General features: G+C 43.2%; 2 protein-coding genes across 5 annotated transcripts in view; one reads left to right on the top strand and one right to left on the bottom strand.

Moving 5' to 3' along the window:
- The window catches only part of ETFA (electron transfer flavoprotein subunit alpha), a 40,867-nt gene extending 38,174 nt beyond the window's left edge, over positions 1 to 2,693 (top strand). For both annotated transcript variants that reach the window (XM_032990471.2, XM_032990472.2), the window contains exons 11-12: positions 1,689 to 1,769; positions 2,593 to 2,693. In XM_032990471.2, the coding sequence (XP_032846362.1) occupies positions 1,689 to 1,769; positions 2,593 to 2,631 (120 nt within the window). In that variant the 3' untranslated portion in view covers positions 2,632 to 2,693. The remainder of the gene's footprint in view (positions 1 to 1,688; positions 1,770 to 2,592) is intronic.
- A 106-nt stretch (positions 2,694 to 2,799) lies between these two features.
- Positions 2,800 to 26,860, bottom strand: part of TMEM266 (transmembrane protein 266) — an 88,750-nt gene continuing 64,689 nt past the window's right edge. For all 3 annotated transcript variants that reach the window (XM_042803900.1, XM_042803897.1, XM_042803899.1), the window contains 3 exons: positions 19,998 to 20,184; positions 8,000 to 8,050; positions 2,800 to 3,778 (listed from right to left, as the gene is read on the bottom strand). In XM_042803900.1, coding sequence (XP_042659834.1) covers positions 3,216 to 3,778; positions 8,000 to 8,050; positions 19,998 to 20,184 — 801 coding nt within the window. In that variant the 3' untranslated portion in view covers positions 2,800 to 3,215. The remainder of the gene's footprint in view (positions 3,779 to 7,999; positions 8,051 to 19,997; positions 20,185 to 26,860) is intronic.

Here is a 26,860-nt window from a genome sequence, read left to right as displayed (position 1 = left end):
CTGGAGTGTCCCCCGTCTTCCCTCAGCACTGTGAATTATCTGGCATTGTGAACTTGTATACTTCAGGATACCTTTTCCGAAGGAGTCAGATGCTTTCTACCAAGTGAAATGTATAATTTATTTGTCCTTTTACAGCAAGGTGGAAAACGCAGCTTTTGAGGAGACCTGGAGAATTCTCATTGCTTTTGTTCCTTATTTTTAGTTCCCCCATGAGGCAGTTACAGGATCTTTTCTAAGAGATTTAACCTGCAAGGCTCCCTTGCAAATAAGGTGATGCTTTCGCTTCTTCCCAGGGAAGGTCTGATTTAGTGATGAGCTAGAGAACTAGATCTTACTAAAAAGTGAATTCAGCTCGTGGAGACAGAGGAAGGACTAGGCTGCCAAACTAAAACTTAAGGCAGTGTTGCAAGCAGCTGGTGTTAATTATTTTTGCGATAAGGACGGAGGCAGCAGCCCTGGAGGTGTCCCCAAGTGCCAGCCTCGGCTGGGCCTCCGCGTTAGCCTGTGTGGCCTCATGCCCCTGTGGATGGTTCCGCTGAGCACGGCAGGGCCTCGGGGTGTAGTGCCAGTCTGTAGTGAGCAGATATCCTCGGGTATCGCAGCCAGGACATGGCACTGTCGAATCGTAAGGGGAGGCTTCTGTTTGCAAATGGGGTAACTGATATAAAAACAATAAAACCTGGGGAAAAATATTTCAGGGGAAGCATTACTGGAATACTTGGGGGCTTTGCTTAGGAGCTGGCAAGAGGGCAGCAGCCGTGCCCTGCTGTAGGGACTGCCCCAGTGCGTATATGTCATTCCTTATAGTGAGTCCCAGGGTACAAAAAAACCCCTGTGAACTAAAACCAGTTCTGTGGGCCTAAGAACGCAGGATTTGCAAACTTTAGTTACTGCCACTATGTGTATACTGTGGAGCCATTAATTTTGCTGGACAAGCACATTTGGTGGAAGGAGGAAAACAGATGGGTGAGCTGTGGCTGCCTGGGAAGGGCGGGGGGGTTAGAGCTGGCCGGAGGCCCGGGGCGCCTGGCAGAGGGAGGTGGGCAGGCGCTAGCGGGGTGCTTCTGTTTGGTGTTTTTTTTGGTGTGTTTGGTTTTTTTTTTTTTTTTTTTCCATCAGTTACGGACTGCTCCCTATCCTGTTGTAAATTTTGATGTGGACACCCCAGCTTATTTTGTTGGAAGCTGTCACAGACATTTACAGAAAGATTTACCTCTAGGACAAGAGTTTAAACCAAGACAGACATTTTCTGGACCGTTGTATTGGGATTTCAATCATCTCTGTTGTTCTACTGTGTGACAAACTAAATGATAAGTCCTGTAGTAAGCACAGAGGCTTTAGGTGTGGCTTTATCATACTTGTTTTCAATGTTACTCTTATTTCTGTAATTGTAAGATTTAGAGTTTGCAGATAATCTGTTGTAGTTATTTTTTCCTAGACTCTTCAGGAGGGAAGGATAGCCCTGATGTATGTGGGGAGCAGGGAAGGCAGTTTTGGGGAAGGTGGTGGGTGTTTGGTTTCGTTCGTTTGTTTTTGAGATGGAAAGGAAATATCATTAACTGCTGTGATCCATATTTTCTGCTTCTAGGGGCTTGGAGAGAATTCAGCCTGTGTTTCCTGGATAAGGCCTGTTGCTGTAATCCAGGCCTAGACAGTAATCAATATATACTGTTTACTGTTGCTTGCAGACCATTGTTGCTATTAACAAGGATCCAGAAGCTCCAATTTTCCAAGTGGCCGACTACGGACTGGTGGCAGACTTATTTCAGGTGAGGCTAAACTTGGAAATGCAGGGGGTAACTGTTTCAGAGATCTAAGGAGACCTTAGCTAATACAATCTACTAAGTGTTAAAGAAGTTAGCTCGGGGTTGTTAAAGTAAAGAATTTGCTTTATAGTTTCAATTTTTTCATGCTCAAAATTCAGTCCCTGAAAGGGGAGGCTGGCTGTGCTGGGGGTGTGTCCCTGCCTCTAGTGTAGTAGCCTGAATAAGAACCATTTTGAGAAATAACCGCCCCTAGGTGCTTACAGGTATTTTTAAGTTTCATAAGGTACGACAGCACGGTGGTGGCAGGAGGCGTTCTTCCTTCTGCCTGGGCTTGCTGCCTTACTAATGTCCACGTTCCCTCCAGGACAGCTGAGCTGTGAGCCTGTGCCCTCCCGCCGGTGGCTGGTGTGCGCGAGCACCTGCGGTGGGCGGGAGCAGCGCCGGGGCGAGGCGTGGGCAGAAACTCTGCCAGAGCTTAATGCCATTCCTGAACCACTGCCCACTGGCTCGGCCGTCAGCACAGGCCTTTGCGCAAGCCAGAGACTTGAGACACATTCTGAAGAAACACTATGTAGACAATTTCCTTAATAAATTTTGTACGAATGCATTATTTCCACCTAATGGAAATGTAGCGCTCTTAAATAATTAAGAGGCTTTATTCAGCAGGAGAGAAGTGGGGAGTGCTGTGAGCTAGGGTGACGCACAGCCTCTGGAGGGGTGGGATGGCCAGGAGTGTAATTAGGGGGGGGGAGGGGGGAGGTGTGCACATGGAGAGTTTGGGGGGTCAGAGGGACAGCACGTATGACCCTGGCACTGGTGTTTGCAGGCAGTGCCTGAGATGACGGAGCTGCTGAAGAAGAAGTGAGCACCGGTGACGGACGCTGCACTGCAGTTGGAATAAAGGCAAATAAAGGACTGTACTGGAAAGAGGTGGGGTCACTGGTGTTGGGTTTTTGGTGGTGGACAAGGGGAGGGCACGTACTGTGGGGGTGAAGGTAAGGAATGAAAGAGGGATACAAGACAGGAGACAGTGTCTGTTTGTCAGTGTTTATTCCCATCCCCACTCCCCTCCCAGCTGCTCGGCCCCTGGGCAGGGCCAGGACCAGGGCCAGGCGGTGCCCAAGCTGTCCAGCAGCTCGGCCCTGCCCCTGGGCACCGGGGTGCTGCTGGCCCTGCACTGGTGGAAGGTCCGTGGTGCTCCAGGGCTGGTGGCAGGACAGGGCCATGGTCTGTCTGTGACGCTGTGGGTCCAGGGTGCCTCAAACTGGTGGAAGATCAATGGTGGCCCAGAGGACACTGCGGGTCCCAGCTCGCCCAGTGCTGGCGCAGCCCTGGCACTGCAGGGCAGAGGTGCTGGTGGGCACAGCAGGTGAGGGCAGGGGCTGCCTCCAGCACGGCCCCCGGGGCGGCCCCTGACCCCACACAGTCACTGCGTCCCCACAGCTGTCCCTACGCCTCGGGCATCCTGCCCAGCCGTGGCTCGGGGGGCCCCAGGGCCCCATACTTCTCCTCAATCATGGGGGTGGCCTGAGGGCAGTCGATGAGCGGCTTCCGCTGGAAGACGTCCAGGCTCTCCTGGTTCCTGCGGTTGTAGACGTTGAGCCGGTGGCCCAGGTCGGGGCTGGCCCCCAGGGAGCCCGCGGGGCTGGGCAGCTTCAGGTTGACAGGATCCAGCCCCTTCTGCGCCAGGCAGGCCTCCTCCGAGAGCGAGGAGAGCAGCTCCTGCACCACGGCACGGGCGGTACGCTCGGCCCCTGGCCCGGCGCCGGCCGCCTCCTCGCAGGCTGTGCTGCAGTCCGGGGAGGAGCCCGGCGCCCGGCTGCTCTCGCTGCAGGCCTGGGTGCCCGAGCTGGAGCGCGAGGCGCTGCCCGAGGTGAGGCTGGCCGAGGTCCCGGTGCTGCCCAGGCGCGGCGGCACCTCTGCCGTGAAGAGCTCGGAAGAGACGTTGGGGCGATGGACGTCGATGGCAGCGGTGGTGACGGCGCAGAGGGCGGCCGCGGGGCCGCCGCTGTCTGCAGGGACAGAGCGGAGAGAGGCGGCTGAGGGGCGGTTGGTGCAAGGGTCCCCCTGCCCCCCACGTGCCCGTGCCACCCCCAGGTGAGGTGTGTGTGGGCCACCCCCCTTCATGGATATGGCTTTTTTTAAGATACAGGTGTATAGATACACACATCCTTATGGAGATATAAGTATGTCCCTATATGGAAAATGGGCATATACATGTATAAATAGTGCCATATACCTCCAGATGTGTGTACATACACCATATACAAAATACATGTGTGTATATCCACATCTATAATTACATACCACACACACCCCCATTCATACTTAAATGTATGTATATTGTTCTGTGTCTATGGAAAGAAAAAGAAGGTGTATATAAAGTGATGAAAATATACTATAGATGAACACATCCCCCCCCTTTGTAACTTTAAAAATACCTATATATCCTTATGTCTAGATACACACATCTTGTATATATCCATGCATATGATGAGACTGTATAGAGCTACTTGTTAATACAGAAATAATATAGCATACATCTCTTGTATTTTATATATATACACATGACCTTTTATATATAACCTTACCCATATAGATACAGGGAAAAGGCTCTGTGGATATATATATATACATACACGGAGTACAGTTCCCCTTTAAATAAATATAATTATCTCTAAATAGATAGCACACACAAATATACTTACCCATATAGATAAATGGTTATGTATTAATTGCTGTGTGTGTATATATACATGGAGAAATGTATATATAGGGGTATTTTATTTATACCACTTTTAAATTGTACACACATCTTTTATAGCTATCCATGTATGTTAAGAGGACTTATATTAAGAGGATTTATATAAAGGGATATATATCTACAAATAATATCATATACCTGTGTATGTATACATGCACACAGGTATTACTTGACAGACATATATGCACACACAGTCCCTCTCTCACACACACATATAGTACATAGTCCCTCCTTTAAATACATATAATCAGTAAATGGAATACACACAACCGTCCTATGTTTATTTCTGAATAGATTGATTGTTTTCTGTGTGTGTGTATATATATACTTATGGGGATATATAGATATATAAAATAGATCACTGTCTGTATAATGGGGGTAAATAGAGAAGGATATACATCCATAAATAATAACATATATCTATATATGTGTGTATCTCTACACAGTCTCTCTCACATTTTATATGCATGTAGTATTTACATACAGATTGATCTATATAGATATTATATAGATAGGTACCATATACAGTATACATATGTACACAGAGACGTGATACACACACTAATTTATAGTCCCTCTTTAAATACATATAGTTAGCTACCTTCTAAATAGAATACACATGCTTGCTCACACACACATATACTTACCTTTATATTTAAATATATATGTATTTCTCACTGTGTATATACACTGGGAATGTGTATATAGGGATATACATCTATAATACCTTATACCTAGGCACACATACACATCTGTTTTATATGTAATACCTATTATACATATGCAATTATGAGCATGTACATATATATACACACCGTTATATGTATCTCCGTGTATATTAGGGGATGTTTATAGAGGGATGCACATCTATAATTAATACCATATACCTGTACTCATACATATGTGCACACAGATAATTTATATAATACATATATATACACACCCCTACTTTATATACATGTAATCTTTATGTGTAGATATGGGGAATGTATGGTATGTGCATATATATCTGCCCCATATAATGTATCTATAATGCTTTATACATGTATATCTTTACGTGTATATACATGGGGAATGTATGTATATACATACATTATACCTTTATGTGAACACACACACACATATAAAATTATATGGATATACAACAGACCTGGTCACTCACATCTTTTTAACTAGACGTACGCCTATCCGTGGAGTCATATACCTTTATATATAGCCATGTATATATAATGGGCATGGATATAGAGGGATATACAAAAATAAAAGTAATACTGTATACTATATGTGTATGTACATATGTATTTTTTTATATATATATATAATTTGTATAGTTACAGTCGCACACAGATTTTATATACAGATATCTTTATACATTTATCCATATTTATAGAGAGAATGTATGTATGTATATATGTAAGTATCCCCATTTAAATACATTGTACCTATACACGTACACAATTTTTATAATGCATCTACTTATATATTATACACATGTATTTTCCAATACATAAACTATGTATGTATATACATTGGCTCTCACATACCCACCCACATATATATATATTTTTACATATGTAAAATACCTACGCAGCTACATCTTCAGCTGTCTTTATACCTGTCTGCATACACACATATACAGGAGGATGTATAGGGATATACCTATATATAAAAAATACCATGTACCTATACAGTGTATACACACAAATGCACATACAGTTTAGAATAATACAGATTATATGTAACACACAATACAGACCATACATAGTAAGTACTACTACTACTAACAACAACACAGATTAAAAAGATACGTATATATATACAGTCGCTCTCTCACACACCCCCCTGTTTTTTTTCTCTGCATAGGTACAGGGAGTTTATATCTGGGGGTATTGATACGCAACACATTTTACCCATACATGATACCGAGATATATATCCCCATGTATATATATATATGTGGATAGACATACATTATACCTATAAATCTATACACACTTAATACATATTACAGAATACATATAAAATCTGTAAGTATATAGTCAGTCACACACATTTTATTATCATAAATATCTATGTATATGCAATTATACACTCACACATCCCTTTATGTATCTTTATACACCTAGACATGCATGCACACACATAGAGACATATCATTATATATAACCATATATATATATCCATGTATGTATATATGGATATAGGTATATAATCTATTATATGTCTACGTATGCACACACATTCATACTTCATATATAATATATATGAAACGTATGTACAAACACCTTTATAGATATTTACCTATAAAGAAGCTTATGTAGACATTCATATGCACATATCTTAATATATATATATATCTCCATGTATACATAGGGGGATATACATAAGACATTATACCTATATATACATACATTCATATTTTAAATAGAGTACATCCAAATTATGTATGTGTATATATATATATACACTGTCACACACACTTCCCTTTTTATATATATATATATATGACAAAAAAAAACAGGATAGAAAAACCAGAAGGTAATAAGTGCGCATATATATATATATATATATATATATATATATCTCCCCATGTATAGCACTGCAGGGATGTATCTACAAGGATATACATATATAATGCATTATACATATATTTTACAACCATACACTTACCCACACATATTTACTCGTTACATATAAATCTATAGATGTATCTCCATGTGTGTGTATGTGCATATGGGGATACAAATATATAATACATTAAACACTGATACATTTTTATGTCTATAATACATATATATCTCTTCAAAGGCCATCTCTGTCATACACTCCCACCCCTTTACATATACCTTTATTTAATTGTATACATATGTAGATAAAATGTCTATGTATAGACACAGCCTGTCATGCACATCTTTATATAAAGATGTATACCTATGTATCTTCATATATATGTATATGTACAGTCACACACCTTTATAGGTATAGATATTTTCTCATATGAGGATGTATGTATGTTTGGAGATGCATATATGACACATTATACACCTCTGTACAAACATACATTTTTACTTCTTTTTTAAACGTGTATGTGTATCGCTTTGTGTGTACGGCTGGGCGATACACACCTATCACACATGACTGATTTCTGTGCATCCACACACATACACCGTACCTACACGCGCGGCTCCATCCTTACATAGCCACAGTGCAGGGACACGCTGTGTCCACGGGGGGGGCGCTGGCCGGGCCGCCCCCCCTGCTCCCCCATGGGACCCCGCAGCAGCTGCAGCACGGGGCGGGGGGGTGCCCCTGGAGGCACAGCCCCCCACCCCCAGCAAAGCGCGGGCGGGCTGCCAGGGCGGGTCTCATTTCCAGGATGGAGCCACATCCCCGCTCAGTCTCGCCTGGTTTACAGCACACAGTGCAACGCAAAAATGCAGTTCACATTTACATTTTCAAGCCAAACTTACCACTGCTAGGGTCAGCGTAGTATCGACTGATGTAATTATTCATGTCATCCTCTGAAACAACAACAAGGCAGCCATTAGAAGACCGTTTCTGTGATTAAATGGTTGAAACTTCACCCTGTGAAAGGCTGTCCTCTGCCCTGCGTGCCCAGGGCGCCAGCACCTGTGTATTTTTAGGCCCGAAGACAGGGTGTGATTTGGTGACACGCTACACCCCCATCCGCCCCGTGGCTGCAGCCAAAATAGGGTTTATCGTTCCTTGCAGTTCTTTACAACAGCGACCGGGGAACGAGGCAGCCTGGGCCCCGAGGAAAACGTGCTGCGGGGGCTTTGCCCCGGCCGAGGCAGGGCCCAGCAGTCCCCCAGGCCCATCTCCCCGCCGCTCGCGATGCCAAGCGCGGGGCTGGCCTTGCCCTGCCCAGCCGGGCCCGTGCGGCACGAGGGGCGAGCTCGGCATCACCCCGGCCGGCTGAGCCCAGGGCGGCAGCACACGCAGACCTACTTCTGCCGTGCAGCTCCAGCACCCAGTAACCTCCTTCCGCGCGGTTACGCTGCAGCCGGGGAGGCATCGCCTGTGACCCGAGCTCCCTGCCCGCCCCTGTTCACCTTCGGCTCTGCCTGCCCAGACCCGGCGCTCCCGGGAGAGCCCGAGCACCCTGCCCCCGCGGCCAGCCCCTCACTGTGCCGAGGAGTGCTCCAGGTGGGGGCACTGGGAGGGCAGGTTTTATTTCTCCTATAGCGATACCTCTCTTTTCTTTCCATATTGGTTTTTTTTTTTTTTTTTTTTTTTTCACATGGCCCCACGCTGCTGCTCACTTCCATTCGCAATCCCCTCCGGAGACCCGTGCTGTTGCCATGCTGCACGGCAATGACATAACGGCTGCTCCTGAGCAGCCTCCCTGTGTTTCTGCACTCCCTCTTCCCTTGTAGCGTTTTTATCTTGTTCCCATGACAAGCAGTTGACTGACTGACTGACTTAAAAAAAGCAGAAACAGTATCCAGTATGTTTCCCAAAGAATGGCTAGAACTTCCCCTGTTCTATCTTGGATGACAGGGCCAATAAAAGCCACATGAGTTTACCAAAACAAGTAGAAATGCCTCCCCAGCTCAGCACGGGTGCTGCTTGCTGGGGGAAACAAGCACCAGACAAGCCAGCAGGAGTGTAGTACTACACTTGCAGTACCTACCTGAGAGCTACACCTGAACCTCAATAACGATAAGATAAAAATGAAGATATGACCACAAAAGGGAAAGCAGCAGCTATAGCACATATACAGACTTCAGATGCTGCAGATGGCAGTGGGATTTCCTGTGATCTTATAGAAAAGCAGAGTATTTTCCAGTCGCTGAAAAATAAAATCACAAACTCTTCTTGTTCCAGTTCTGAGCAGAACACAACCATTGCTGCTAAGAGAGCAGCATCAGCAATCCGGGAAGAATTTCAAGCTTACAAGCAACCTGACCTGCCCAATTTGCGGTGTATCCTGTGCTCTAAAAGCATTCTCTCCTTTTAAGTGCTCTTTTTGATACCGTGTTTCAGAAAACCATGCTCATCCCTTTGAGCCAGATTTCCTTCGTCCCCCTGGGTATCTGTGGCTACAGTCCTGCCTTTTCGCAGCACATTGCGGTTTGCAGGTGAAAGAAACAGATGTTTTCTGGGGAACACTTTCTCCACACAACAAGACCCAAACCACTAAGCACTCTGTACCTGAAATAGCTGCACTCATAAGAAGGCAATCTAACCTGACATTGAAAGGCAACGTGGTTGTTTTCCTGGTTTCTTTGGATCTTAAAAGCTTTTTTGGCCCTTGTTGATCTTTAAATGCCTGCAGTCAGAGGTGTGCTTTGTGATAATGTCTGAGTTTAAAAAAGAAGCCTCGGAGTAGCTCAAGGCAATGCTGCTGAATTCAGAGTACATTGCAAGGCTTTTCAGCTATCTGCTACTAAAATACACTTCATTTCAATCATGCATAATTTACACTCTAAATGCCACCAAACCTGCCGGGCCATATAGGTACAGGTTCTTGTTCAGGCATGGAACCTGCAGCTACAGTCAGGAAATACCTGCGTATCTGTATTTCTGGTAACACACTTTCAGCACCTTTAACTTAAGAGTCCAATTCTAAGCAGAGAAACGAGGAGAACAGAACTACGAGTGCATGTCCTGCATGTGGGGGTCGCCCCGCCCCACCGCCTGCCAAAAGCAGCCGCCCCGTGGGGTGCGATGCCATGCGCAGGGCACTGGGCTGCTCTCCTTTCCCTGGGCTCTCGCCAGAGCCTGCCCCAAGTGCCGAGATGCTTTGCACCGAAGACAGAAAACAAACTTGGGAACGTTACTCATCTGCTTTTCATATCGTATGACAGGGCTCAAATCAAGTCTTCTTGAGGCTTGCATACATTTACTGCCCTGGCCATCTGTCTATTAACTAACAGAAGGTACCAGAGCTCCATTTTCAAACCGATCAGTTGCTTTCACACCAGTTTAGCAAAGAGACACAGACTGCGCTATCAGCAAAGACCTGTGCCAGACACCTGAAAAGGAAATCCTGTAACACACTCACTCAGATCCCTCTGAGCAGTGACAAATCCCACCGACTGTCCTGCCTGCGCCTGTGACCACTTGCACACGAGACTGGGAGAGCTGCCTAGCTGCCTACTTTCATGTTATTATGTGAGGGCCTTTTTAATGTCACTGCTTTACCTTGCTTATCTATTTATCTATAAATAAAACAGATGAACATATATACATGTGCACGTGTACGTAAAATATAAAATACACGCGTCTATCTAATTTTACCTGGAATAGTTTCTTATGAATAAAAACAATGAAGAGTAATGGAATAACAGCAACAGAACAAATACTTCAACAGATGACGTTTCAGAATCATTACATTAAAGCAAACTGACAATTAACAAACTCATCTTAGTCATATGGGAGTCTGAGCTGCTTTGGCCATAAAAGGCTGTAAACAATTCCTGTTACCTCTCATTATATTTTACATTGCTGAAAGCAAGGAGTTTTAAAAAAAAAAAGCCACAAATATACAACTGAAAGCAACTATTTGTGCATATAAAATATCTACACAAATAAAAAGGATGGTACTGTGCATTACTATAGAACACTGCCTAAGTACATTAGGGTGATCTACAGTGAGACCAAGTCCCTGCTGCTCGGTACGTGCAGTCAAATGGGATCAGGAGCACAACCACATTTGCAGCTGGTGGCATGTAGGAAGTTCATCTGAGCAAGTAGGGGAGACCAGCTTTTACAAAGGGGCGGATTGCTTATATTTAAATTCTACATAAACGTTTTCTGCTGTCAGTGTATTTTATTTTCAGCTCCAGAAAGGGAGCTGTCTCAAGAAAGACTTCATTCTTCATAGCTTCCCTGGTTTTCTTAAACATTTTTTTTCTTATCTCTGCCACCTTGTAATTTTCAGGATCCAGAAGACTGCATTTCCCTCCTTTCCTAGAAATAAACCCCTCTCTTCAAATACATAGAGATATTACCTGCACTGCCCTTTACGGAAGAGAAACTTTCCATTTAAAAGTCCATAGCCATAACAATGCCCAAATGGTATTTATAGTAAATTAAGGAACTGACAGTCAGTAGAAAGAAAAAGCATTTCCCTCTTATTTCCCCTCAAAATGGCAACCTTAGAAAAAGGTCTATGGATGGTGATGGGGATCCTCTTGCTAGATGCACCAGGAGGAATCACAGAACCATTTAGGTTGGAAAAGACCTTTAAGATTGAGTCCAACCATAACACTAAATAAACCAAGCCAAGTCCACCACTAAACCATGTCCCCACGTGTCACGTCTACACGTAAGGAACGAAAGCCTTCACCCCCAGGAAATCCAGTCACCAAGATCTAATAGTTGTGAGCTGAGAAGGCAGAATGGGAAAAGCGAGGCAGCCATTCCCCATGTGAAAACCCGTCCCAACCTTTGGTGAACAAGGATGGTTCTACAATCTTCCCTGGAGAGCGAGAGCCATGGGAAGCAGCAAGATACGCACCTGTACAGTGGAGGAATTCAGCTGAGAGAAGGTTTTGCTGGGCAGGAGATGCTCTTCTCTATGGGTCATGAGCTCAAGTAGTGTGGGGTGTGAATGACAGCCCAAACAGGATGACAAAGTGAGACACCAGGAGCTGCTTCACCCACTAGTGGAAGATGGCAACCAGGGACGGGGAGGGGTGAGGCACAGCAGAGTAACACAGAGCAGGGCTGACTCCCACACCAACACTTTCACTAGTCAAAAGGGAACGTCTGGCTGGGAAGGTGGCTCGGACTCCTGCCTATCTCACATCAAAACAAACCACCCTTCCCTGACACTGCAACCAACTGCTTCTGCGAAGCTGTAAGTGCAGTAAATTCAAATCAAGAAGGAGAAACAAGTCCCATCTCTCAACATGCTACCCAAATCTCTGTTATCGAAAAAACATGTGGTTCTTGGTCAGAATCTGTCTGACAGCTACTGGATTTTGTCTGATGAAGGTTTTCAAATTATCTGCCTGTTCTTTTACTGCAAGACTCAGAACACACGCTAAAATGGTTCAGGGAGTAATAAACTATTTAGAGTACAGTCCCATATAATCTCATTTGACCCAAGAGACAATGTTGTAATCCCTCTCTCCTGGCCCTATAAAAACCTAATAAATTTGGTGAAACACATAAATGACATGCTACCCAAGGCAGATCTCTCTTTCAGTTCTATAATCCCTCTACAGTGACCTTTAATTGTTTCATCAATGACTTTAGTGAATGAGTCTGCAACCCGCCCGCACACAATGAATACCATTTGCACATCTTTTAGATTAGAGGCCTTACAAAAGGGATTCCTTTTGAAATATTTCATTAGTAAATAATTTTACTTCGTATTTTTATTGCCACTAATTGTAGTGCCCTCTGTCTCTCAGAGTTGAATTTTCTGAACCGGAAGGTTATTTTTTCTGCTGTGTAACCTCCCACTGAGAACGTCAATCCCCAGAGCAGAGTAATATCTTACCCTGACTTGCCTCCAGAAAGGCATTCTTTACTAGGAGTTGCTAAAGAAGCAGATCTTTCATCTTGATCACTGCTATCTGACACCAGCATCTTCTCCTTAAAGTACCACTACCACTTACAATCATTTGGGAAAGAAAAGAAGCATAAAATACACTTTGCAGTAAAACCTACTAAGACGCGCTTTAGTATGATGCCGTAGCGCAGGAAGAAAGGAAGATAGAACGTACACAAAAAAAAGGACATTTCTAGGTGTTTCCCAGAGCAGACTGGCAACCCACACGGGAAAATTCCCTGCAGTGAAGTTGTAACCTTCCCTGCAGATTAACACACAATCCCTGGCATTCCAGATCTGTCTGACCTTGGCCATCTGAACTTCACCATCACCAAATACTCAGCCAGATCTAACCTCCTCTTCTCAGCAGTCCAAGCACAGCTCACTGCTCACCTGTAAATCCATTCACTAAGGCGTATGCACACTCCCTAGGTTGCTCTGTACTGCCTGGTTCACCTTTCTGGTCTTGTGCAAGATGACCCGAGCAGCGTTTTTCCCCCGTTGCTCTGCTGGCCCTAGAAGGTCTCTACCCCTTTAGCAACATGGAAAGTTTGTTCCAACAGGAAACACGAACAGCCAGCTGGCACTTTCCAGAAGACTTCCCCTGCTTTTCGTATGAAGGCAGATTGCCACATTAGTGCAAGCTGCACTACTCGCACGACTATTCCACTCACACAGATATCCAGTCCCTGCAGAGGCTGGAGGAATGCCCGAGCACATAGATAATCCACCTTGCAAGGAACTGACAAAATTAGCTTGCACAGGTAACAGAGCAACAGATTCAGCCTGATTCTAAGACAGAAATCCAACTGAGATGGAAGTTGTTGCACAGAAGGAAATCCTGGGGTACGGAACAGGCTCCGTTATCGGCAGGTAATGCAGAGACGGAAAAATCAGGACAGAAAACTAAAATGCTTAACTGTCAACAAATTGGGTAGCTTCAGCCCTCGCTTTAGCAGATCATGCTGCAAGAGCACGGCGTGCTGAGCTGAGCACAGCTGAGGTGCAGCACATGTCTGTGTCAGCAGGGCTGGTGGCTTTGGGTAGAGGATGGCCTGGGGGACCTCTCGGTGCTCTTTCCAGCCTTGTCTATTATGAATATGGATCAGCAGATCCACATCTGAGTCGGCTTGTTACAGTCAGCCTGACGCAGACACAGAGGAACTTGGGTCTGTCTCTGTGACATAGTCACGTTTGTTGAGTCTCGAGAAGCAAAGGTTGACAAAGAATATGGCTACCAACAAACCAATAATTTGCTGGTAAACATCAGGGAAAGAGAAGAATAATTTAAGCAAAAGGATTCAAGCACAAACTGTTATAAACTGGCAACAAATAACGGTTGACTGGGAATTAGGAAAAGATTTCTAATAACTTAGAAAAGTGAGATGCTGGAACAGTGTTATGGTGGCAGAGAGCTAAATACCTCACTGCTGTCACATGTAGCACGATCTGTCTATGAAAGGGATTATATGAACGGGGCTGCATGCTTGGGCAGTGGAAAACGTTCAAGTTCTGTGTTCCTTTACCTGTCAGCAATGTCTTCACACCTCTTCACATTAACAACGGGAGACAACTTCAACCTCACACGCGTGACTGTGCACTCACCACTTCTGGAAGTGAGGAGTTTCTACCCCACCCATTCGGTGAACATGAAATTCAAGAGCCTAACTTCACTAACTACACACATATTTATGTAAGTGTTGCTTAAGGTTTAATTCCTTTGATTCCTGCCTGGATGATCGGTGCACAGAGAACCACAAAGCCTGAAAGAGGCACCTACAGAAAAGCCAAATCCTTGCTCTTCCAGGGATACGTGGAGCTTAACTGGGAAGTGGAGTACACTTAAGATATAACTGTTTCCAGGAATAGGCTTCAAAGCAGACAGATTTCAACATTTGAAAATAATCATAAACTACTTTTTATCTATTGTCCTGCAGTAACAGGGCGCTCTTAGAGCACTAACAGATGATCCCCAGAGGAACGGGTTTGGAGTTTAAGTGCTCCACCAGCTCACACTACCTTGCAAGGAAGAATTGACAGAATCCTTTCCATTGCACTGCTTTGCCTTCTCAGACATCTTACGCATAATCTGAAGGGAAGCCCTCTGAAGCTCCAGAATTTTTCACATTCTTCTCCCAATATCCTACTTTTCTCACTTACAAAACAGTGGGTACCTATGGGGAGAGTAAGCTTTACTTTTCTCCATGCACGATCATAAATTGCAGCACTCCCCCAAAGCAAAAGACTTACTGCTAACCCATAAAAATGGAAATTTCACTCAGAATAGCTAAAATAAGCTTTTTGCAATGTGACGTAACACAGCTAGGATCTGGTTCTTGCTCAGAGAAATAGAAGGGTGGCATATTAATCTTAAACTATGGCAGTACTGTAGAATTTCAAAACCTGAAATGATATATGCAGGAAAATGAGGAATTTCCACTAGGGACACTAATTCATATATTATGGGAGAGATTAAAGAATAATAAATTTTTGAAGGAAGTATTAATGGCTATATGGGGCACTGTGAACCTGGCATTCCCTGAAGCCTGGAACTTTGTATACCGAACACTAAAAATGATTTGTGTAGGACCAGAAAACATTAGATGTTATTCTGACTATGACCAGTTACATGCTGTACGAGGTAAGAACTCAGTAAGGGAGAAATCCTCCTTTATAATTTAGAGATGAACAGATAGGATAATATTTGCCATTATGTCAAATGGTAACCACCTCTGGGAAGAAGAAAGGAGATGGCAGCACTTAGGATACTTCCCTTGCTCTTAGAGAAAGGCTGACCACAATGGTCCTGAAAATCATTAGCGATGCTGCTGTGCATTCACATGCAACAGCTTTCACCCTAAGCTCTTTACAAACTGAGGCAGAGAAGCCAAGTAAAGTGCTCACAGCGCAGGAGATGTCACAGCTTTGCCCTGGGTTTATAGCTCCTAGAGTCCTGCCCTTCTCTTGAGTCCATCATCTTTTCCTGGTGTCAATAATAATGGTACCCTTTGACTTGCATGCTGAACCCTTTATTTTAGCCTTCATGTTTGTCCATTCTGGAGATCAATTTTTTGCCAAAACAAATAAAACCTCCATTCAAAGCAAGTTAAAGGTGAAAAATGTACTGCTTCTTAGCAAAATTAATTAGAAAATACCCCATAGTCATACATTTTCCTCAGAGGTATTTCTACTGTGTTAGGAGGCCTCTTGGTGAACTGCTCTGGAGAGGACAGAAGCATGTGAGGCAGCAACCAGTGCATTATTCAGAGAATTAGCATAGGACTGGCCAGGCCACAAACAGCTTATAGCTGTACGGCCTCAAGAAGTGGTCCTTCAAGAAGAGGCATGAGGCATGAAATATTAGCTGGGGAGTTACGGGACACTTTCAGAGCCCCTTGACCATCTACCTAGGGGTCTTGCCTCTCCCAGTCTTGTATCAGCAACTCAGTCACTTCAGATACAAAGAGAAAGAGATCTGCAGAAAGGACAGCTAGGTGAAAGCACGGACTGAAAGCTACCAAATCAGCCAGCACACACTGTACTCTCCTAGCGCAGGCCAGAGTGTGTTTCTCTACACAAATTCCCTGAGGTGCTGTGTGTACCGTGTGACACTGGGGTTACCCAAGTTACTTTACTGAACGTTGTAGTAAATGGTTGCACAGAATCCAGTGTAAATACAAGAGTACAAGCTACAGCTTCCCCTGAGGAGCTTTAACTTATGCACTATCCCGTAGAACTCCCAGGTAGGGAAATGAGTAAAAAGTCTCAATGCTTTCTTATTCCATAACCCCTCCGTGGTAAAGTATTCTGCACTGAATGTTTCCATTGTTCAATATAGATGGGGGAAATAAGATTAGCTTGAGATGGAATATCCCATTTTTTCATGCAGTATGTTCTCTAGCCAACTCAAGCTTGCTGGCTTGGCAGAACTCGGGGCTCTCCAAAGACGGTGATTTTTTGATGGCTGACAAAGTTAACTTTGGCACAAACACATGCGTTCCATGCCATACCTTACCCTCAGCTGTTTTATGTAGGGCTAACGTTCTGCCAGAGCATAAGAGAACACCACATCAGCGCCTGTTTTGCCTAACAGCTGAATTGTGCCTTTGAACTGTAGCTTTTCTTTTAACAGTATTAGCAACCCAGTCCCTTATTTCTCCTCCAACTAGTCAGTGTAATAGGCAACTGCAGATATTTTTCAAAGGTCACAAATGCCATGTGGCACACGGAATCATTAACTGCACTCATCACTCTGGAATCTCAAAGGAAGAACAACACAGCTTAGAGAAAATGGGTGCAAAGCAATTCCTAATGTGGACTGACACAGAGGGTAACTTGAAAAACATAATCCTTGACCCAAAAGTCAGGAGTTAAAACACTGGTGGCTTGCAGTTCCAGGCAGAGCAAGTGGTGTGGAAAGCCCTGAAGATAGCACAGCCAGTGTAACCACAGCATGTAAGAAGTGGGAGGGTACAGAAATGACCTACGGGAAATGTCTCAATCGTCTGTGCTCTGCAGAGCCGTCTCTTGGGAGTATTTCACATGCCTGAGCAGGTGGGGAGATGGGAGATCCTACAGCCCTTCCACACTGTGCAAACGGAGGCACCTTCAGCTGAAGACATGCTCTTCTTCCGTCTGACATACCACGTGCAGGTTCTGCCGATATATGGATTGGTCAGAATGGCTGTGGGGTAGGTCAAGAAAATGCTGGTGGCATGCCAAAGTGATAACGGTGAAAGCTGCTGCAGAAGCAGCCAGCGTATTACTGAGAGTGAAAAATGGTGCTGGGAGAGCTGGAGAAGAAAGACCCAGTGGAGGTAGGCAGGGAGAAGAACCAGGCAGGGCTGGCTCATGATTTTTCTTCCCCAGGGGTAACGGCCTTCTCAAGCTGTTAGTAGAAGTTTTTGAAGTCCTGTAGCTCACAAAGAAGTAATTTCTAAGCCAGCATTGCTAGTGCAGGATTCAAAGCCTTGGTGGTTTACTACTTCTTTCCTTTGCAAAATAATCCAGGAAATTACACGCAAAATCCTCTGCCTCAACTGACTGTTACCTGGATTGTGAACTAAAGCACTGAACGTTATTGCTGGGCTTGTGGTTTCCCACTCAATCTTAATTGGGCCCCTCGTCGGTAGTCCACCGTGACAGTAGAGTACCACAGATGGGTGTCCCTTGCTATAAGACCACAGGAAATTTTCTTCTGTCCAACTCCTGCCTCATTCAACATAAAGAACGATTGTTAAAATACAGTAACCCAAATTTAGCTTCTGAAGACAAGCACTCAATGCATCTACAAAGGCTTTGTATGTAATATATGATACCACGCACAAAAATCTTTTCCTCTGGTATTTTTAGATGACTTCTGGGAATCAGAAATTAATTCTGCATACTTAGCGTGAATGTTTAAATATAACATAACTGCACCTTACCCAATGTGTGAGGTAATGCATGTTTTCTTCTTTGCTGTATGTTTGGTTTTTTTTTTTTTTTTTCCTGTGAAAAGCATGAAGGTCTCTAATCACGTAACTTAACTGAATGTAGAAATCAATCCTGAAAATCGTGTGTCTACTTCAATGCATGCGTGGCCAGCATTTTACAGGGAGACACAAATAATGAGTAATTGTGTTAACCTGGATGTTGGAACGAATACTTCAAACAGAAGAATTTTTAGATTACTCTCCACAGCACTAAAATTTCAGCAAGCCTCCCTATAATGTGCTCAAGACTCTTCAGTTCCAAATGTAACCCTCAAGGAACACATGCATAAATTATAATATATCCACTAGGGAAACCTCTAAAATACTACAAAAAAGGGGGAAATACATTTTAGAGGGCAGTCTGCTCAACTGTCTGCTTTTAAACAGCATTTCAAATCAGGAATAATTAATGGCTGAACTGTGGCTAGCACTTAGATATTATAAAGAGGAAAAAACAAAAACAATTTCTACATACTTCCATTACTGTGTAGAGAATGGAAAAGATTATCATTTGAAAATGTCTGGTGGGCTTTTTCTTTTAAACCTATTGATTAAAGTACTTACGTGCCTTGAATTTCAAGGATTTTGACCAACATAAAGATACCATGCAAACCTCTAATTCAAACATATTCACATATTGCTCATCTACTAAAATAAACAAGCTAAGATGTCCAAGGAAGACTAACATATCACCAAGGTAGAAAGTGTTGTCTGAGATCAGGACATTCTGCACTCCATTGTAGGGGTCAGGGGATCGCAGGAAAGAGATCTATGCCTTTTCCAAAAATACTTCTGGTCTAGCACTTGTGTGACAAATATGGATGCAAGTAAATATAACTGTTGATATTCCCCTGATCTACAGACCTGCCCAACAGACAGCTCACAGGTGACAGACTGCTCTTCACCATAGACACGTGGCACTTGGACATCCAAGCAGAAGCTGCCTGCACAGTGCATCACCCCTTTTCTGGCACCAGAGCTGCCCTGTCCAAGCACAGCAGGGCCGTCCAGCATTGCCAGTTTTAAGCAAACTGGCGAGAACACAGCCTCTAGGCAAAGCAGGCTTCACAGCTGATGCATGGGTGCTCTCTAAACCACAGAAATGCAAGTGGCCAAAGACTAATGCTGTTTTGAAATGCTCTTCTCAATTTCCCTGCTTTTACCTGAGCGATTATCCTTTTGCCAATTCTGATCTGGCTGCTGCTTCTTTAGTGTTTGATGGATATAATCATGAGGACATGGGGAAGGTACATTATAGTCATTTCATTGGCTCCATTCAGAATTTGTTTGCAAATACAACAAACAGCTTCTGCCACTTCAAAACAGATGCAGTCTGTTTGCAAAAATGGGAAAATGCAGCCTCCAGGGAAAGTAAACAATTCACTGGTAAAGGTATTGAGTGGGCTCAGTAACTCCATGTAAGGGATCAGCTGTGCCAGTGGGTAACACCACACAGGCAGCACTCACCTCGTGAAGGTCGCAACTCAGTGATGTTCTCGGTGGCTTCGTCATCCGAATCTTCCGTCGACACCACCTTGTACCGATTGCTGCTCTGTTTGTTCAGTACATGTGGGACCTGCAGTGCAGCCTCTCTCTCTGCAGCCAGGTCCAAATCTTGCTGAGCAAGGTGGGCTCTCAGCTGTCTGATTTCAAACTAGAAGGAAAAACAACACCACATACTGATGGCATGTAAGCATGGCCAGAGGTCTATACTCTACCGTTGGGTACCTCTTACTCGTTTTAATCACTAAACCGCTACAGACTGGTGACAGCAAATACAGTGTGGTTGAGCTGGGATGTGAGACTAAGCCCCTGATGCTCTCCCAGAGTCCATGTGAGCTGGACCATTGTTCACATAATCTAAAAATAATGACTGTATCACACTGGTCTTCTATTTTTTGTCTATATTTGCATCCTGCAGATATTTGAACAGATCTAATCGCCAAATCGAATGAAATGTTTATAAAAGACCACTACTAACAGTCATTTAGGGATTTAGATTGATGACAAATGTCTCTAACCTGACAGATTTTGTAATGAGGATTTCTGTGGAGGGAGATTCTCCAAGCAGTACCCAAAACAGTGCTCCTTCGCTAACTGGGAAAGGAGGAGGGACACCACAGTCCTCTTCCAGCTTGAAATCTTCTGTACGCAACAGTGGGCAGAACACCCCGGAGACGGTTGCCACTTTTCTGGCCACTTCCCTCAAATTTATGAGCTACGGTAGTTAATGGCTTTCTGCAATCAGGAGGGGATTTGTCTCATGACTGGTGTTGTAAAGCAGACACTTGACAAAAAGACAGAAGCTACCAGGTACCATCTGACTGATAGAAACATCACATTTCTCTTGTATCTGACAGCCACAGGTCTTTCACAATGCAAGGAAGAAAATAATTTTTCTGGAGAGGCTGCAGAGACCTTATAAATGCTTATGTAAGTGCTACAAAATCCCACTGTCCTTCCCCTCTGCCATCCAGCACAGTTATGGGGCTGCACAGCAGAGTTTCTCTTTTTTGAGCTACTTTTAAGATCAGTAGTACTGCAGTGACCAAGCCACGTCTAATTATAGAGTCTGAGAGGGAAGAGCAAATGAGGCGAGTAATAGGCAAAGGCATTTAAAATTTAGCATTGCTGGGCCTCCCGTAGTTCAGGGCCTGAAAGCCATCCGAAAGCACGATGCTAGAGCGAGCCACACTGCACCTGTCACTCTGCATTTACAACAGAGATGGAATTAACACCTCGATGCTTGAAAACTGGTGCGCAACAGCATGTAGGCTAAATGAATCTGGTCTGGCTCTTGCCTCCGAGATGCTGACTCAAATCTACTTTGCTGTCAGATTTGGGAATCCATCAGCAGACCTACTTTGTTTCACCGCGGTCCACATTGGACACGGCGCAAACCCCAGGCACGCTGCAGAGCACCAGCAGTTCCTCCAAGCTGTGTAAGCAACTGGAGGGGAAACAAATCAGAGTTTCTGCAGATTTTAGAAAGAAATAGAGGAAAGAAAAAGGGATTCCAGTTTGCCACATCTGGAGACTATCAGCTTTCTAGAACATAAGGGAAGGAACTACAATAACCGGAAGGCCCACTGCAAGACTCAAATCTAGAAAGCGAAAGGGTGGTTTGAGCTTTCCAGGACGCATTCAAACCACCTAACATAAGGATCTAACAAAGCACACAGCTTTTTCTCTGACTTGAAATCAGTGGACAGAAGTCTGGCAGCTGCACAAAATGCTCATTGCTCTTAACTGAAGGTCCTCTGGCAGTGGCACTCAGAGGAGTCAGGTATTATCAGCAAATGTCAAAATACAGCCCTACTCCTTGATTCCTTCAGCGAAACCTCCACGGCAGATCCCCGATGGTGGTTTTTGTGTTAACCTATCAGCTAGGAAGTAGCAAACCAGTAGTGCTAACACTTTTCCCAGCCTGCCATAAGCTTCCTGAGGCTTAAGGTGCCCATGCCATACCAGAGGTGCCAGTAACAACGTGCCATTAAGACACAAAAGGACTGTCTGGAGTTCAACTTTACTACACAGAGAATTTCAGGTTTTATCCCTGAGTGGGGAACACAAAACAAAACAAAACACACAAACCAAACCCAAAACAAACAAAAACCCCAAAACCCTCAAAAAACCCCCCAAAACATCTTACATTCACCTTTAAAGGGAGAAAGATGCTCTTCCAGACACTTCCTCGGTTTAAAGGAAGAAATGAACTCAAACATGATGGGCAAAAAACAAATCTGGTGATTTTTTTTTTTTTTAAATTATTGCCTAACCATATCTATTTGTCTAGCTGAAACTAAAAGGCAGTAAGAATTAGGCATCATTGCTGGTTTTCTACATTTCACATTTCATCCTTCAAAAACATTCCTGTGTGTCATAAAAAGAAATATTGCCACTAAAATGATTAATTCTGGCCTAGAGGCAGGATGTAATTTCTTTTTTCCTGGAAGTGAAAAAATCTGGCAAGTATTTTGTAACACAAATAAATAAAACTACCTAAAAGTCAGCTCAACAGTTGTATTTCTGCATCACACCCAATTTAACTAGCTTAACCATTTCCAAAGATTGGCTGAACCTCATAACAATTAAAAGCTTGAGGGGAATCACTGCGTTTTGCAAATGTGAAAAAGGAAGCACATGAGGCGATCTCTCCTGCTACAGTGAACCTACAGCAAAAATGGGGGAAGAGACCAGACTTTCTGATGCTTGCTTACATGTCCCAATTGATTAAGCAAGAATTTCCAAGTATCCACAGATTATCATCAATCTTTAAAATTTCTACACCCAGTCACCATCCAGTTTTTTAATAGATGAGCTCATAAATTTTATTGTTTAATATGACTCTGCCAACAAGCTATGAACTACTCAGCCTAGCATGCTGGACCAAGGTAGCAGTCGGCAACCATCACTGGTATCACCATGCTGGACAACTACCTTTTGTCCAAACAATCCTTTATTTTCTATTTATATGGGGAAAATTACTACCTTGGTTGAATCCCAGCCACAGAGACAGCATGAGAAACGCGATTCCATAGAGAAAATTACTACCACGGTTATTCAGGTGAACAGCTAGTGCTGCTGGCAATGGCAAAAACAGAAGGGGTTTTGCTGCCATCTTATGTTTGAAAGGCAGAAATACAGCCTTGTGCCCGCAGCTCCGGAGGAAGCACCTGCCTAAGCCCACCGCACAAATGTCCCATTCTAGCAGAAACTGAAACCTAGACCTGATGCTTTGGCGCACGCAATGCTTGCCTCATCCGCTGCCTGAGGATGAGAAGCGTATGCGCGACTTGCAAGTTTTAAAGTGATATGTGAACCCTCTTTTATTGCTAGCTACAAACACAATCCACATACTTGTCTTATTTTCAGCTCTTAACACTGAGATTGCTCATCTGGTCTAAAATCCAAACTGAACATGAGACTGTCAAGAGCAGATGTGCAGACTGAATTCCTAGGCACAGTAAAGCAGCACAGTGCTATGGACTTCAACATCATGTGCAAGGTGAATAATAGCACACAGAGGTGTTCGGAAAGGTAACAGCAGAAACTGATGTTGCCTACAAAACCATGCAGCTGCAGCTGGTTAACAGAGGCTCTTCCCTTCCACTTCTCCATTAGCTCAGATGGTCAGCTTCCAGGCGCCATTCATGCTTGTTCTGAAGTCTATGCAGTCATTACAACAGTGGAGAGCTAGAATTAAATACTGCTGCCTAACTGTAATTTTTTTGATTGACAGAGAAGAGGGTATTCATTGTAATAATGGTGTTTGTCTCACTCCCACCTTCACTGTTACTGATGTAAAGTGATCCATACAACATGCTCCACAGAGATATAGAACCATAACTCTGTTATGGACACAGCATAAGACAGAGCCAAAACACAACCCAATATACAAATGCAAACCCAAACTCTCTAAGTCTCTGGCATGTTCAAAACCATTCTAGGTGGGATGGAAAAATCACCATTTACCGTAAGGATTGATGTCAGAAAGTGAAAGGACATTCAACAAAACATCTGGGAAAAGTTGAACAAGAAAGATTTTTTTTTTTTCCCCTCAGAAAAGGCATGCATCTACTCAGGAGATCAGTTTAATATTAATTGTTACCAATTATTATTTTAAAAATCTCCCAACATTGTAAAATCTGGAATACAATTTTAGCCACTAAAAGCAACCCACTAAAAACAAAGGTTAAGTCTAAGAGAGAAGTGGGTGTTCCTTACAGGCGTAATTCAATGAGAGACTACATGAGCAAATTATGTTGTAGGTGCTCGTATCTATTGAACATCATATTGAACACTGACCTCAGGCAGTTCTAATGCGTAAAAGAGCTAATGAGATTGCTCTGACTACATGTCATGCAGTCCAGGGCAGGTTAAATAAATCATTAAAAGGTATAAAATGTAACAGTCTTTTTAAGTAAAAATTCTGGGCCAAGTTAAACACATGAAATTTCTATTTGCAGTAGGAGTTGATGTAGCTATCCAAATGTAGACCTGATTCTCTCTAATAGAGAGTACTGCAGGAAAGCTATACTGAGAAAACCCTGTTTCATAGTTTCAGGTAGACCATCCTTCCTTCAGCCGGTAAGGAAGGATGCATATTATGCATATCATAAGGGGGAAAAAAAAAAGCATATAAATATTAAGATTTACAGGTATCAGCTCTGTGTTAAGAACACTGTAAATCCCATAGAGACCCAGTGGGCAAATAATGCAGTTGTGCGGAAGATACCTTCTTGTGATCAAGGTGAGCCACCTCCTGACTCAAGATATTACAAACTGAGCACTGGTCCACTTGAGACTGCTACTGACATAATTTACCAGGACACCTATGATATTCATAAACTTTAATTACATATACTTTGGTACCTTCAGGTGGGTTCCTTTATCAATAAGTTCCTAACATACTTCGCAATGGAAAAAATATATTTGAAAACTTCATAGAATCACAGCATAATCTAGGCTGAAATGGATTTGTGAGGGTCATCTAGTCCAACACCCCACTTAAAGCAAGTCCATTTAGCTCAGGTTGCTAAAAGCAACTGTCCTGTCAAGTTCTGAATATCTTCAAGGTTACATATATCACAACCTGCCTGGTAATCTGGCTTCTCCTAGTGAAATGTTTGTTCTTATATTTAATAGGAATTTTGCACATGCCAAGCTTATGTACTGCTGCTGTGCACCTATGAGAAGAGCCTGGTTACACTGTCCCATGAGGGAGCTGAAGACATCCATAAAGGTGTAATAGACATGGTTAATGTGAAAACACACTTAGTGTCAAGAAAAAGGGAGATACAGACCATCTATTGAGACCAAGTAACTAGATTTTCAGGCATAAAGAGGAAGTTCATTGACAGTAAATTTAAACTTAGTGTTTTCAAAATTTGTTACATGTCCTCTTGTAGCACAAACAGCAATATTTTGGCAAGAAACAAACTAAAAAGAACTATGGGGCACACCTGTGCATTTCCTCACTCGAAAAATGCATTAGGTGATTATTTATAAGCAGGTAAAGTGACAGAGCTTTAGATAACATCTCTGTTTACATGCCTGGTTTTATAAAGCGTGTCACCCACCCTCTCTGATATTTTACAACATGCATGTAAGACTCAAAAAGGGACCTACCAGTGAAACATATAGTACTTCTGTTTAATGGTCTAGAAACAGAGTATGATTGACAGTTTCAGAGAGATCAATGAACATTTTAGCCAGAAGCTTACTTGTGTCTAATGCAGGAGCAATAATTTTACTCAATTCTATTAGTGCTGTCTGTACAGAATGCCCTGCCCTAAAACCCATCTGCCACTGGGATACAATCCAATGTTTATTTCCATTAGTTTAGCCATTGTTGGTAACAATAAAAATCAGGAGACAGTTGCAAACTAATGATTTACGGGCAGAATGAAACACGGGATGACCTTGGCTGCCTTCCATTCACCAAGAAAATGACTGGTAGTTAGAAATAAATTAAAATTATTGCAAAAGGATAACATAAGTTATTTCTCCGATAGGTAATTTTACCTGCTAAATAGCCCTGTCATTAAACTAGCAGCTGTTGTACAAATTATATTCCAAGATAAAAAAAGAAATTATAGCCTCCATAGTTGTTGCAGCTTTGAGAATGATAAAAAACCCAATCCTATAGGAGCTGACAGAAAAGGAGCTCTTGTGATAAGGCTGAACACATAGTCTTGGCTGGACTGTACTCAGCTGAATGACTCTTATGAAAGTTAAGCAGAAAAGATCATGTAAGTAGATCTATTATTAGAAATGGAAATTCCTCTACAGGTGATTCCAGAGGAAAAAAGCAATCTTCCTTGACTGCAATTTGCATTGCTAATGAAACTCTGGAACTTTGTTTTGCAACTTAAGCTATTCTGATAAAACAACACCATCAGTAATATACTCTTGTTCATATTTTTAGCAGTAATTGCAGTGACATTCTTCTACCTTTTAACCTTTACCCATTTTTAGAAATCCCTGTTACTATGATTGTTAATGTTTCTCATGTTTTGTGAAGTCCTGTACAGCCATCTTAGTCCTTTCAGTATTTTCTGCCTTGACTGCTCTCATGCTCCAATCTCTTTTAATGACTTCCTTCTTGGCCAATGGAGAGTAAATAAAACAGCAAACTATTCAAACAGTTTCAACTGAGGTACTACAGAGAACAAAGTGGTGGTCCGTGCAACTATGGTTTAGAAACTATATTCTGGTTTTCAGATATATGGCTAGCCAAAAATCAACATCTGGAAAGAGTTTTCATGTTTGCAAAAGTACATCTCCAATGTCATTCAGGAATGGAAATGTACTTTATAGTACCTACT

The sequence above is a fragment of the Tyto alba genome, unplaced genomic scaffold (genome assembly GCF_018691265.1).
Source record: "Tyto alba isolate M040663 unplaced genomic scaffold, T.alba_DEE_v4.0 Super-Scaffold_41, whole genome shotgun sequence".
In the NCBI taxonomy this organism is placed as follows: domain Eukaryota; kingdom Metazoa; phylum Chordata; class Aves; order Strigiformes; family Tytonidae; genus Tyto; species Tyto alba.
This window is presented reverse-complemented; position numbering and strand designations above follow the sequence as displayed.